Consider the following 14,835-nt stretch of genomic DNA (forward strand, 5'->3'; position numbering starts at 1 on the left):
GATAAGATTTCAGTTTGGTGATATGGAGACAATATGTTATGGTTTGCCTTTATTGTCTTTCTAAGATGCACATTTTGCCATCACATAAATTGACTGTGAGATTAATAATATGCCATCTGAAATATCTCATTTTCAGTAGGCAATAAATGTTTTTTAATTGAACTCAATGTACTGTATTCTCCATTATTACTAGCGCCCCATAGCTATACCAAATTACAAAACTCCCAAATTCAGTTCAGTTCCTTTTTCCTTTTTGCTGAGTCCCCAAAAACCGGCAGGACAAATATGCCACCAGTTTGAGTGTTAGGCCTGCTCAGTTTTCATGACCGATATTACATTTGCTCTCAAAAAAGGGGATCCTCTGCCACTGCAGCAGCAGTGTGTCTGCACAGCTCATCTGTGAGCCCAGTAGTAGTAAGTGATAGTATTGATTTTTTTTTTTTTTTTAGAGTTTTTCTCACAGCTTCACGGGCAAACTGCTGAGCCTCAAAAAGTCGAATGATCTGACGGTGGCTGTTGGCCAACAAACTGATGGCTTCTGTCAAATACACAAGGTATTGCCATCTGTGTTTTTATGTTGAGGATTACATGATGTTCGGTGGGCTTCCACAATCTGATGGCCCCTTGTGCATGTGAAATCCTATTTGAATTTTCTGCAACATTGCACTGTAGTCTGTCTAAAAAGGCTGTACTTAGAATGGCTCTTCAAAGATTTTTCATTAGTGAAGTTTTCAGTCTTTACTTCCAGGCAGCAAACAACTTCCGGCCTGATAACAAAATCCCAAAGGGGCCTATAATAGCTTTTTTTTTTTTTTTTCAGTCAGGCTTATATTTTTATATTTCAGTTAGCACAGCAGCCTGACTTTCGTACCGTAAGGCCCATTTCATCAGACGATGTGAATGTGGTACAAGCAGCCTTCAGCTCGGGTGAAAGTGAATGATTGACGAACGAATCGATACGTGTCCTTGTCGGTCCATTTGAGATCTGCCGCCCCCCCCCGGTAATTTCCCGCAGTTTTATTTGGCGTTAGTAAATCAGGACGGAGGGGGACGTGTCCGTCTCAGGACCGCCTCTGCCGCCCGTCACCATGACAACAGCCGTGGATGATGATGGTGGTTGGGGGGGGGGGGCATGCAGAGCGTAGACAGGTGTTGCTGGGGTTTGCGCATCGCCCGTGAGATCGTTTGGCAGCATGGGAGCTGAGAGAACTCCTACGCAGCCCCGCCACAGTTTCCCATGTATTCTGCAATTTTGCTTTTCGAAATACGGAATTTAATTAGCGCTGGAAACCGAGGGAACGTCGCCATGGTGCATCACTCGGGCTCAATCCAGTCCTTCAAGCAGCAGAAAGGTTGGTGGCTAATTTGACCGTTTCGCGTCCAGTGGTGATTGATTTCTGAGCTGAGTGTGGTGTGTGTGTGTGTGTGTTACGTGTGGTGAGTTTCGCCTCGACTTAAATAGTTTGTGATGTGAGATGGCACTCGGAGGTATCGGACTCTCTACTTGCTGGAAGTGTGACGCAGAGTTGGAGGTCTTGCAGCCTGCTCCTCCCGGGACGAAGCCTTCTCCATGAACCTTGTGCGCTTTTGATATTTTAGCCACTAGCCTACTTTAAGTCACAGTGACTATTTCAAATTCACCGTCGAGCAGTAGACTAGAGATCAGATCACGTCTAAAGGATTACAGGGATGTATCTAAGATAACAAAATCTATCAGGGATTGTTCAAATTTAGAGACACCAAGGTATTTAAACTGCATTTGTTATAATACGGTGGATGGTTGCAGTTGTAATGCAGCAGAGGAAAAAGAAATGACCTTTACACACGATTCAAGCAATGCAGATCTTGGAAAGGTTGTTTTCCTAATGTTTGAACTTGCAGTGATTTGGACTGCGCTCACGGTCATGTCCATATGACAGTCAAGCATTCACAGCATATAGGCTAGTAAAGGCAGTGGTAACATTGTATTGGGCATGTGCTTTGAGGAAAGATACAAGCTGTTCCATACAAATCTATTCAGGAACATGCAGAATAGTTTGTCCTAAAGCCCAAAGTAGCTTCTTTATATTCTACATCTGTCTGGAATAACTGCAGTCAGGGTTTGTGGTTTTGAAAGTAATAATAAAAAAAAAAAATGATTTGGGGCTGTTAAAAGTTCCTGTCATGCAGTCAAATGGAAATTACATCTCTTCTCAGCAAGTAATTGAAACCGCAATATGGGACACCCGACGCCGGCTCATGTTGGAGTCCATTTGGCTTGTTTGCATTGTGGACCATCAATAACTTAACACAGATCATGTATCAAACTGTACAGTGAAAGAAAGATGATTTGGTCTCCATACATTTGAGTAAATTTCATCAAATCTATAAGTAAATAGCTATCAAGTCATTAATCTTTGTCTTCCATTTCAGCTACATTACACTGATGTACAGTATTGATTTTTAGACCCTAACTACAGGGCTCTTTGAGAACATTAGTGGTTCTTTAACACTCTGTGCTAATTATACATGTGCCGGCTGTCTACATCTAGAAAAATGATGATTGAAAGTTCTTTTTTTCATGCTGACACGGCTCATAAATGAGGAGAAATTACCTCTTTGTGTTTATGTACCTGGCTGAGGAGGATGAATGGGTCTATTCCCCCCGCTTCTGATGAGAGGATGCTGAGCTGAGCAGCTAGAAATCTCAGGACTGAGGGATGCCCTGCTGAAAAGGGGGTGTTAGCTTATCTGCTATAGCTTCCTTATCTGGTTTTGAGTTTGAAAAAAAAACAGATATAACTGAACAAAAAAGACAAAGCAGGATATTTGAATTGACAAGAGATGTATTTGTCTTCAAGCTCAGTCTTCCACCGTGACCCACATGGACAATATGGACTGTACCACATGAATACATCCTGGGTTTAGGCTCTGTTTGTAATTTTTATGATAATCTAAATAGACTTTTATTTTCTTTACATCTAGAATTCTATTTTATCATATGAAGTGTGTTCCATGCAGCAATTATTTCCTATATTGGTGTTTCAGAGAACGTCCTAGCTTATAATGATATATATCACAGGGTGAACCACTTCCTGGCCTCAGTCCAGCCAATGGGAAGCATGTAGCACAAGATGATATCAGATTTATGTAAAAACCTGACTTCCAGCCTGAGGGCCCACTCAATATGTCAGTTGTGGCTAAGGGCAACATTAAAATTGAAGGCAAAAGGGGTGAATGCTGGCGCGAAGTCTTGCAAAGCAATATTTAGTAATTATACTGCAGTTCCTCAAAAACAATCTAGTAATAAAATATATTACTCAGTTGATAGAGACTAGAAAATATAGATACATTTGGACTTCCAAATGAAAATCACTCACAATCATCTGATATTACTTTCCAGGTTTTGAGTGAATTTCAAATGTTCTTTGGCAGACTAAACAAAATCTCCAATTTATCAGCAGCACGTTGATGAAACTTATTGATACACTGAACACTCAACATCTGCCAGAAAATATTTGCTTTAAACATAACAGGATTTAAATGTAACCTGGTTCTTTGTTCATTCTTCCATATGTTTTATCCTTGAGCCGCAACAATTAGTCGGTTAATTGATTAGTCCTAAATGTGAGAACTTGCTTCTTGGCTTACATGATAGTGAATTGAATAATTTTGGCTGTTGGACTGTTGGTTGGACAAAACAAGTCATTTGATGATTTCACCTTGTGGCGTAGGATATTGTGACAGGTATTTTTCACTGTTTTCTGGTGTTATATAGACCAAAAATTACATTCATTAATGTAGAAAATCATTGGCAGATCAATTGATAATCATAGTTAATAATAATAATAATTCATAATTAATTACTAGAGCCCGACCAATATATCAGTTGACTGATTTTATCGATTGATATTGGCCTATCCAAGAGATATTGGTATCGGTGCGTATGTTGTCTGAAATACGCCGATATGAAAACTTTTGTTCATAAATCGAAGAGAAAGAGAATCTAAGACAAAAGATGCTTTGTACCGAATTTACCTACTAGCTAATTTCCAGGTAAACAGAAACAATAAAACACAGGGCAAAACCTGTGAGCTCCACTACAAATGGATAAACAACTTAGGCCGATAGATCGAATTTTTTTACTCCGATCCAGTGTTGGTTGGACTCTGTTATTTACAGCCCTATACTGTTTTACGAGCATGTTTACAGCATTGAAAACCGACTTCTCTCATAGTTTGTGAAGGAGCAATATCAAACAATAACCTCCAGTATCAAGCAATATCCTCATCTTCCTCATGAAAATAGTTTAGGGATTGGTGATTTATTTCTTGTTTGCTTTTTTTTCCCATTTTAACGAAAATCGTGTGTGTGTGTGTGTGTGTGTGTGTGTGTGTGTGTGTGTGTGTGTGTGTGTGTGTGTGTGTGTGTGTGTGTGTGTGTGTGTGTGTGTGTGTGTGTGTGTGTGTAAGCCTTTGGTTGGTCCTAAGCAGGCCACCAGGCCTCTTCAGCATGCAGGCATATGGTTTTATTGATACAGACATTAATTTCAGGACACATTTGGGGAGAGCACATACACAGTATCATCTGTGATTTTAACAAGGTACTGTAGAATATTAGGCAAACCTTAGTTTCATGTAAGATGAGTTGAACCATACTGCTTAAAAAGTTCCTTTTATCAAATTATAGAATGCCAGATAGACAGTTTATGAAATGACAAAAAGAGAGGCTGTTTTGTTCTGCATGTGTGTGCGTGCATAGTCGGGCAGTTAGCAGCTTCAAGACTTTCACAGTCTTTAAATAGTCAGCGACTGCTTTGTTGCTAGGTTATAAGAACATAACAGGCAGAAGTCCTGCTGGAGCCCAAAGTTATTCTACAGTTTATTCATGTCTACAAAAATGTCATCAAATTTTGCTCACAACACTTTTGGTGACAATGGTGGCATTATGGAACTAAAATGTTCTTCTGTGAACTTTATGCTTGATATTGTTTACTGAGGACAGAGCAGTTCATAGCATTCCCAGACGAGGCGTGTACCCGTGGACACAGCAGAGGCTTTACAGAAAATCCTGTGATGTAGTAGATATCATAAGGGGGGGGGGCATAAGAAGATAGTGTGACATTAAAGGAATGGGGAAATATAGAGATTGAGAGAGAATGAAGATGTTTAATCTGCTCAAATGATTCAACCCAGAGGTTGTGCCAGGATTGTATAACAGGCTCCTGAACAGTTCAAACCATGGGTAGACAGTGCCATCTGCTCTGAGGTGTGTTCCGACTGACGGGCTCAGCTTCACGTCACAGACTGATGACAACAGACAGTGTCTGTGGAGGAAATCATTACCCACACTGCGTGCACGATTATGCAAATTTAATTCCTCAGGATTAATTTTTTTTGTTGGACAAATACAATTTTCTCAGTCAATCCAATATGTTATTGAACGTCTGACCTGAATGTTTAACAAAGGAAAAGTTGGTTTTGTCTTTCTCGGGGGAGTGCACAATTATTAGGCAACTGAATTACAAAAAGAAGTTTTTTCCCAACTAGATTGTTTGTTCTCAATTTTTAAAGTTTAACAAATAATCAACACAAAATGACCATTAAAGGGGCAATATGTAAGTATTTTTGTTTAAACATTAAAAAATTAACTAAGATTATCAACAGAATGTGAAGAAATAACAGTTTTGACATTATGTCAAAGACAAAAGCTGTAATGTTGCAGAGACATCTACTAAAGTTAGCATGCTAACCAGCCAGCAATGACCAGTCCCGTGTCTTAATACCACTTTGTACCTCAAGAGGCGATATTGAGTCACTGTAGCCTCCAGCCTGTCCTGAGTCCAACATGAGAGGATGAAGAAGTAGAAACTGCGGGTAGGTTATAAACCTGTGTTGCAGCCCTATCTTTAGTGACGTTCCTCCATCTTTCCTCAAGCTCAGCTACTGAAGCTGCTACTCCAGCTGCTCTCCCTCTCCCTCGCATTCCTCAACCTCTCACTGCTCGTCCTCCACCTCCTGCCACAACTACATCTTCCCTGTCTCTCTGACTGGGCAGACTGGGTGTGAAATCATCATCGTCAGTCTAACAATAACCGAAGAAAATAACCTACCAGTTACATAATCAGAATGCAAGGTAAACCTGTGTGAAAAACATCATCTTCCAATCCATGCAGGTTTGGCAACATGTCAACAACTGCCCTATGCTGAGGTAAGATTCAGTTCGATCTAACGTTAGCTCAATATGAGGGTGAGGGCTGAAACTTGGTTGTGAGTGGTCAGTGAGCCCAGTCCTGGAACACGCACGCGGCACACTCTCATGCACACCCCGAATGACAGGTACACAGAGAGGGCCAGTAAAAGCTTTATTGATTTCTTGACAGTCCACCCGGCCAACTGATGCATTGGCCCTCTGGGATTTGTCCAGATATACTCGAGGGCCCATCCAACTATGGCACAGGAGAATGTTAATCACTTTGGGCCACACCCTCCCTCATTACATATCATCTGAAAATGATTAAATCCAATAAGGGTTCAAGTTTATATGGTTTGGAGTTCCAAAATGTGCATAGAAATAATGACACGGTCAGAATACTCATTTGCCTAATAATTGTGCATGCAGTGTATTTTAGACAGTTTTTACTTTGATCAACACATCACATACTTTAATATCAGTGTCCAACAATTCCAATTATATCTAATGTGATTCAATGTTGTTCAAAATAAAACATGAGAAGGTCAAAAGTGTGAATATTTTAGTAGTCACTGCACATAATGATGTGCCTTTTTTCAGCGGTGGTTTAAAAATGGCCAGCTCCTATACACTGTATTTAAATGCTTCATGTTTTAATAACCCATATATTTGTATCAGATCAAGTCACTATAGTGGTTTGTGGGAAATGAACACTGTGCTCATTAGCTACAGTATACTGTGTGTCTTTATAGTCACTTAAGTCAGTAGTTTGTTTACCTAAATCAATAATCTATAGAACATATCCGATTTGAATAGCTACCCATAATTTATCATAATTAAATTAATCAATGAGCAGACATTACTTACTTACACTACTTATTTGTATTTGAGTGGATAAATTACTTTTACCAAAAATCAGATTGGAGAACTCAAATTTGATATTCCTCCGACACATCCTGAGAAAATTACAGACAAAAAAGGAACATTTTTAGGCCATTATATGTAGCAATGTTTTTTTTTTTTTTATTATTGTCTTATTTTTATGTCAAATTATTTTGATGGAGTAAATTTTGTAGTTTGTGTTTGTAGAAAAGTGAGACAATCAATGTGAAAAACTGCTGCAGTCCATGCGTCTGCCACAGTATCTTTTTTTGATACTACCACTGGGTGTGCAAAAGTCAGAAATCTTCAAATTCTAAATGTATTGGCTTTAAATATTAATGTGTTGACTGTGTCCTCTTCATACAGCATTTGAGGAAGTACCGATACTTGATTTTTTTTTTTTCCCTGCTGTAAAGAGAAAATCAAAAGCTACTGAATATACTCCATGCAATCTGATGCTAATTAGTGTTGCAGCAATTATTATAAAATTACTGTGATGCTGTGATGGTTACCAGCTGTAGCCTTAAAGTATATTTTCAAGTAGTTGAAATAATTTTGAGAACACTGATTTTGAATATATATTTAATTCATCCTCTGTTTCAATCAGTCCAAGTTAGATTTTGTTAGTTGAACATAGCAAAAACAAGTTTTTAAATTTTTAGCATTTTGTGATTTATTTTCACACTTCTTGCATGGATTAATTTGAAAATTCAGAATTATTCAGTGAAGCACTCATACCTGAGATCATCATTTGCTACTCATACCTTGGTCAGGCAGAATTATTGGTGTGCCTTGAACACTAGCCATGTAACATAAGATATGAGTCCAATATTCAGTGGCTAATGATAATGATTCCATTCTAAATCCTCCCTGTGAACTCAGCTCTGTCTGTGTGTTCTTTGATATGGTGCCAGGCGGAGGATGAAACACTCTCCAATTGCTTGGAGGACATGTCTGTAGGAGAGGCTCCCGGCCTCGCCTCAGTCCTGCCTCCACGTGATAATTTCTTTTTAAACGCATCGCAGCAGTGTTTTGAACCAAGCTTTCTGAGAGTTTGTGTGTGTTTTGTTTTGTTTTTTACTTTCTTTGCCCACTGTTTTATAGCAGGAATCCCCTGAAATGCACTCTGTAAAGGGAAAGCAATAATGATGTGTGTTTTGCTTAAAAAGGTCCTGATGCAGAATGTTCCTCAGTTAAAAGCTGTGATGCTGAAAGTGCTATGGGTTGAACCTGGATGAATAATTGAAGGTATAGATTGAGGAAACCGAGGCATGATGGGAAACAACCCACTGACCTGAATTCTCTGTTTGGTATTTTGTGCAACATCCTTGCAGATAATGTAGTGGATGCTTCAGTTTCTGCTCAGGTCTCTCGCAATGATTGTTACGTCGTCTTGGTGAAAATTGAGGAAAAGGGAGACAAAAACGCGAAAACCAAACAATTCGAGGGAGTCAGAGTAGGAGTGAAAAGGATTTATTTGCAGCTCATCTCAACACTTACAAACCTAACAAAGGTTCTCAAAATGTGGGGGAGGTTGGAACAAGGTGGTCGTGCCACACAAATAGAAATCAGTAAAACAAAACTAGGCCTAACCAATCCCTACCTCTGAAAACAAAAACACAAAAAAAGACCTAACTTGCTTATCTAAAAGAACTTCACCAAAATGAATACAGAGGTGGCACCAACCAGTAATCCTGGTGTCTCTACAAAAAGTTCATTACATGTGCGCATAAATGTGAAGGGTACCCCAACTTACTTATCATCCTCAACCCCCCACCACATACCTGTTTCTATTAGTCTTAACACGTTTTCTCAAACCGTGTGTGAACACTTCAGGTGGGCCCGTGATGATAGGCCAGCTCAAAGTCCAAGGAAACCAATCAGCAGGCATGACTGGGCTGCACAGGGGGAAGCCAACCATGTTGTTAGCACCTGGACAGAAAACAGGGGACGGGGAGAGAAAGAAAAGCAGGAGGGATGAAAAACAAACACAGCGTTTTGCCCCTGCCTGGTATGTAACAATGATTGTTGGAAAAATGTGACTCAAAGCAAAAGTAATGTTTCTTTTTAATCATCCTGGACAGTTTTCCTCATTTTTCACAGTATTGTTTTCTGCTATCTCACAGCTTTTAATAGATCATAAAATCCTCGACGTTTTTCAAATGCAGTACTTTTTCTTCCAGCTGGCTCAGAGTAGATTGGCTGCAGATGCAAACAGACGCACAATAGGAATAATGTTGTTAAGCTGCCAGTTATATGCTCCCTTTTTATGACAGAATTAATCAAGAGGAGCATAGCGAACCAATAACCGCAACCTCCGCTCTTGGTTTTTATGTTTTATCACAAACACAAATATATGAAGAGAGGTATACACTACAAAGTATACAGTCATAATGGCATATATAGTATATGTACTAGGGCTATAGCCTCCCGGTCGAATGGTCCATTGGTTGGTCGATATGCTCTCACCTGACCAAATTATCATTGGTTGGACAATTGCTGGTGTTACTTTCATAAGGAAGAAAGACCGCTACATCAATAGCCTACCAGGATAATTCCGTTATTTTCAGGGGGCAGGGTTGGACCTGACCCCTCCAGTTTTCACAGCATTGAACTCGCCCAACCTAATGGAGACTGGAATGTCAAAATGTACCTTTTGTTTACTGAATGTTTACTCAGAGTTGGCTCCAAACTAAGTGACACCACGTCAAAGAGGTCGTCAGTGTGGCTGCATTTTGTTAAAGCAAATGATCAAAAAGTTGAGTGTAAACTTTGCAAACAGCATTTTTCATATGTCACAGCTCAACAGCCAACATGACAAGTCATCTAAAAATAGTAGGCTAACTTGTCTGTCAGGATGCTCCGTCAACTTTAGTGTTTAATGCTTGAGGTTTGGAGTGTGAACATTTCAGAGTGCACTGTGGAAGATTTAGTTACTCTAGAGATAACATGCAGATTTTTTTTCTTTTTTTCACACAACCAATCGATTGTTTGAAGAGGTGGTCATTTTCAGTCGACCAAAATTTTCTTTAGCCCCATTATATACAAAATCATACCCACACACGTGCACAGACCAAAAAAAAAATCCTTTTAATCTCACATCACAAGAATGTTGTGGACAAGCTGCTCCGGAGAGATCTAAATCCCAGATCACAAACTTCCCTGAAGCTCGTCCAGCTCCCCCTCAGCTGAGCCTGACTGGGTGTTTTCTGAGAGCACACGCAGGATTGTCATCAAGGCCCGGTGTCACGCTGATCCGGAGAAAGGTCAGAGACGTTTTTTTCCCATATCACCTCACAGCAAGCACCCCGTCGCTGGGCCTCTTGATCCCTTTCTTTTTTTATTCATCACTCCTTTATTTTCACCTCTTTCCTCCTCCTTGTCCAGGACTCCCAGACACTCGGTTACGTCCCACAGACTCCCATGCACATGCACGTACGGTCCATGCACACACACAGGATTAACTTTTTCCTGATAAACCAGTTTTAGCCAGCACACAGCAAGATTAAACAGAGGATTTCACATTAGATGAACCCTTTATATATTTATATAGACTTACACAATGCACTGTCTTCAGAATGTACTCCACTACTGTTCTGACAGTTGGACGGAGTTCATAGAATGCCTGCATGAGAAAATGAGGCCAAAGCTTTGGAACAGGTCAGAGATTGTCAGATAACCATTATTATAACCTTAATATCCACAGAGGCTGAGATTTGACCAGTGATTTCCCCCACCCCCATCTACACGTGCTCACACAACACCTACCCCGTCCAATTTGTGGGTCTATTTTAACTTTGAAAGTCCTTTGGGACAACCGGGACTCACCACTACAGGCCCATTAGCTTGCTCTTTTCTGATGTATCATCTCAGACATGTTGAGCATTGCCAGTGTCAGTTGGGATTATGTAGACCGCCAAGAGTCCAGTAAATGTACCTTTTTGACAATATGTATGTGGCTTCTACGTAGTAATCATTTTCAGTGTATTGATCAGCATAATGGAGAGAAAGCAGGCAGGGTCCTCTAACTGGACAGTTACATTAAGTAAGAATGCATCCACTCTTTAGACCGATCGACGGAGACCGTGAAATTATTGCACTTTAGGCCTCTGGCCTCTGGAGTGGAGGCTCACAGCTCGCACTGATTTACAGTCCAGTCCAGTCATAATGCATGTTGTTGCTGTGTTTACTGCTGAGAGAAACAAACCTTCTTGCTCACTGGACCATAAAATGTCATTGCAGATGTCAATGACAAATAACACTCTTTACAGAATAATAGCTTAACAACCTGCAGCTCAGCATTGATTTGGAATATTGGATTTAATGAAATTGATTGAAATATGAGAAGGAAGAGGAACCGAATGCTTATGTACACTGTAGAAATAATTAAAGCACTGGGAAATTAAGCTTTATTATGAGCCTGAAGACAAATTTACTTTCTGACATGAACAAATAGATTCATTTAAAGTTAACTCGTGTTGTGTTTTTTGCTGAGTTATCATACATTTATATTTGATAGACTTATTTCAAACTATTTTTAAAAAGGGAAAGTGAAAATCTAGCTTCAAGCTGAATTTTGCTTTGGTGCAGATCAAAATTTGAGAAAGTTAACTTTCTCAATTATTTATCATTTACCTTAACCTGGAGCTCACAACTTTCATTCATTTCATATCTGTGGGGCTGCACAAGAAATAAACAGAATGATTAGTGGCTCCCCTGGGCCCACAAGCTCACATCTTTAAGTGGCTCCATTCTCACCAAACAGCACTGGGAAATTCCACTGAGATCAATGTCATGAGAATGAGTTATTGGCTTTTGGCCCTCAGGATGCGGAGTGAATTACCAATGCATCTGAACATTTCAGTAAGGTCACTGAGAGGCTTCCTCACTGGAGGTAAAAGTAAGTCACGTTGTCATCTGAAAGAGAGAGAGCGCCTTCATTTCATGAATACATTTGAGCTGCGAAGCTGAGGCTGCTGCCTGCTGTGAATGTCGGGTACAATGCCCTGCTTCCATTGCTGGACATTAATTATTGTTATTACCTTCTGAGTTTCTCTTGAAAATTAATCATTGCAGTATTATTGTTAACCCTCATTCAGGAGTTTTGTCAGACCCACTACCACTGCTCATTTTCTCATTTATATTTGAAATAACCTTGAAAATGACCTCTACTGGTATTAATAAAACAACGACATGATATTGAGAGAATATGTAGCAGAACAAATGAATGTTATTACATGTGTCTTTGCTGAATTGGTTGCAGGACTAGTTCAGTATGTATGTAGTTTAGTTTTGTGGTCCACTTTCACGCTGCTTGTCCTAAAGTACTGTGATTTGGTGCAGGGGGAGTGCTGTTGGTTTTAATGCAGTCCTCTATGAAGGACACACATTATCACCACCATTGTAGCCCATGAAAGGATGGACCAGCTGATGGCTGAAGTGATTTCTCCCTCCCTCCTTTTTTTTACACTCACTCCCTTCATTTCAGTCAGTGCACTAGATCTGTTAAGTTATGTAAATAGATTTTCTTACATTTCACTTTTCTGTCTCCCGGTTTGATTTTGTTTCTCTTTTGTCATTGAACGTTTATGCAGAGCAGTGACTTTTGGTTTGGTTTGTATATTTTTCAAGATAAGATCAGATAAGATATGATATAGAAATGACAAAATGAAAAAATAGCCAACAAACAAACAACAAAAATGACAAAATTAAACAATAAAAGGAATAATTTTACATAAACACGCTACTGCTTTAGCAAGATCATCAAGTCAAATAGACCTTAACGTATAATTTCATCTACAGAAATTCATTACTAATAGTTATATCAACCTGACCACTCTGCTGATACCTTTATTGCAATCCCATTTGCTGCTGTAGCTCGTGTTACCACCCCAACCTCTCCTCTTCATGTACCATGTCCTTAGTATTGTTGACTTTAGTGAAATAAAATGTCGTGTGCGTTCAGGAAAGTAGTTCCCCCAGGAGAATCTTTGTTGTGGCTGCTTGGTTTCTCTGAGAGCTTCATCAAAGAGCAGAGCCTAATCCAATCTATCCTTTACTACAAGTGTCTTCTTGATTAAAATATATATTTTATTTATTAGTGTAAGGATGCATACTTGTAAACATGAAATTAAATGTATAAATATCTAAAAAGTATCCACTCTTCCGCTGTCCCTCCCGTCCTCAGGCATGCACACCAGCATCAGCGAGATCCTGAAGGAGAAGAGCCTGAAGCCGTCTCGCCGCAGCCTGCCCTGCCTTGCCCAGAGTCACACTCATCCAATCAACCTCAACCACTTCCTGTCTGTGCCCCTGAGCCCGGAGCCCAAACCAGAAGTCGAGGGTCTGAGTCAGAGCATCAGCACCTCCTGCAGCCTCCTCCCCCCACGGACAGGTCAGTCTCCTGAGACGAACTTCCAGACGCCTTCCTAAACCTATTAGTGGATGTGGTGCTTCAGTCACGAGAGAGTGGCGCCACCGATGTGTGTTGATTTCAGAGTTTTAGTTTAGTTGCAGGTATCCGCAGGGTTACACAGGGACAAAGACTTTAAAAAAAAAAAAAAAAGAATTTTTAACTCTGAAGTAAATTACTTATAAACGTAAATTCTGTGTCAGACGAGGGTCACATTAGGCTTAATGCCAGTTAGAAGAATTTCAACCACATATATAGTGTTTATTTCATATAACTGTTTTTGTGGGGGGGGTTTCTTTTCTGTTTTTTTTTTTTTTTTTTAACCACTATACCTGCAAGTTTAGCACATTATTTCCAATGGCTATAAGAGGTCATACCGACCACATAATGTGTAAAACTTGTTCAATAGCATTGAACTTGATATGACCCAGCTTTCTATGCAGCATTCATGTGGTCATTTCAAAGTTGAAATTCGTCTTCATGATGTGTCAAAGTTATTTTTTTACTCTCTCTAAGTACCTACAAAGAAGTCTTTCATAGCAAATCCACATCATGTCTGTGATGCAAACTATTAGTATTACTATTAGTTCTTCTAGTTCAGTTATTTTTCTTTCCGTGCATCTTATGTTACGCTCAACAGGAACAGAGTTGGTTTCTACAAAGAATTTCATAACATTGGTGACTTTTAAGGCATGTGTATAAAATTGATTGTGCAGATTGTATTAATGCTGCAGGAGATTTAGACAAAAGTCACATGTGTCTGGTGCACTTTCAGAGGGAGCGAGATAGTGTAGGAAAATGCTGTTGCAAGGAAAACAATACATCACTGTATGGACTATTAAAATAAAAATGCCTGTTGGAGAGGAAAATTATTTAGTCTTATTAAAATCTTCAAGTACATTCAGAAAAAATAAATGAATAAATATTAAAATGTCTTACACTTGGTGTAAGAAAGAAGAAAGTAAGGAAAGGTAAAATTACTTTTCAAAAACACTGAGCTTCTGGAACTCTAAGAAAATTAATTCTCGGTAGAATCTGCCTTGTTTGTCTCGTCTCACAGTGTGGGTTTAACTAAACTTTTATTTTGTCTGTGCACATCAGAGGGATGAGTTAAGATTCAGGAAAGGAAGGAAACACAATTAGCTTTCTCTCTATATCGGCGCATGGATCCGTAAAATTGCGTCAAGGTGTTGCTCTCAAGCTGGCAACCATGTTCTGATAAGTGGGATTTTTATTTAGCTCGCATCTTGTTTTCAGTGTTGGCAGTCGGATTAAGGAAAATATTGACTTGAGCAACAACAAAAGACTTAATGCAGACAGGATATTTTGTGTGGTTCCTTACCAGTTCAGTAACTGTCTGACTGATTGTG

General features: G+C 39.5%; 1 protein-coding gene across 3 annotated transcripts in view; it reads left to right on the top strand.

Annotated features, from left to right (window-relative positions):
• Positions 1-1,298: 1,298 nt before the first annotated feature.
• The window catches only part of ano3 (anoctamin 3), a 33,172-nt gene continuing 19,635 nt past the window's right edge, over positions 1,299-14,835 (top strand). For all 3 annotated transcript variants that reach the window (XM_040133677.1, XM_040133678.1, XM_040133679.1), the window contains exons 1-2: positions 1,299-1,352; positions 13,241-13,447. In XM_040133677.1, coding sequence (XP_039989611.1) covers positions 1,307-1,352; positions 13,241-13,447 — 253 coding nt within the window. In that variant the 5' untranslated portion in view covers positions 1,299-1,306. The remainder of the gene's footprint in view (positions 1,353-13,240; positions 13,448-14,835) is intronic.

The sequence above is a fragment of the Xiphias gladius genome, chromosome 8 (assembly GCF_016859285.1).
Source record: "Xiphias gladius isolate SHS-SW01 ecotype Sanya breed wild chromosome 8, ASM1685928v1, whole genome shotgun sequence".
In the NCBI taxonomy this organism is placed as follows: Eukaryota; Metazoa; Chordata; class Actinopteri; order Istiophoriformes; family Xiphiidae; genus Xiphias; species Xiphias gladius.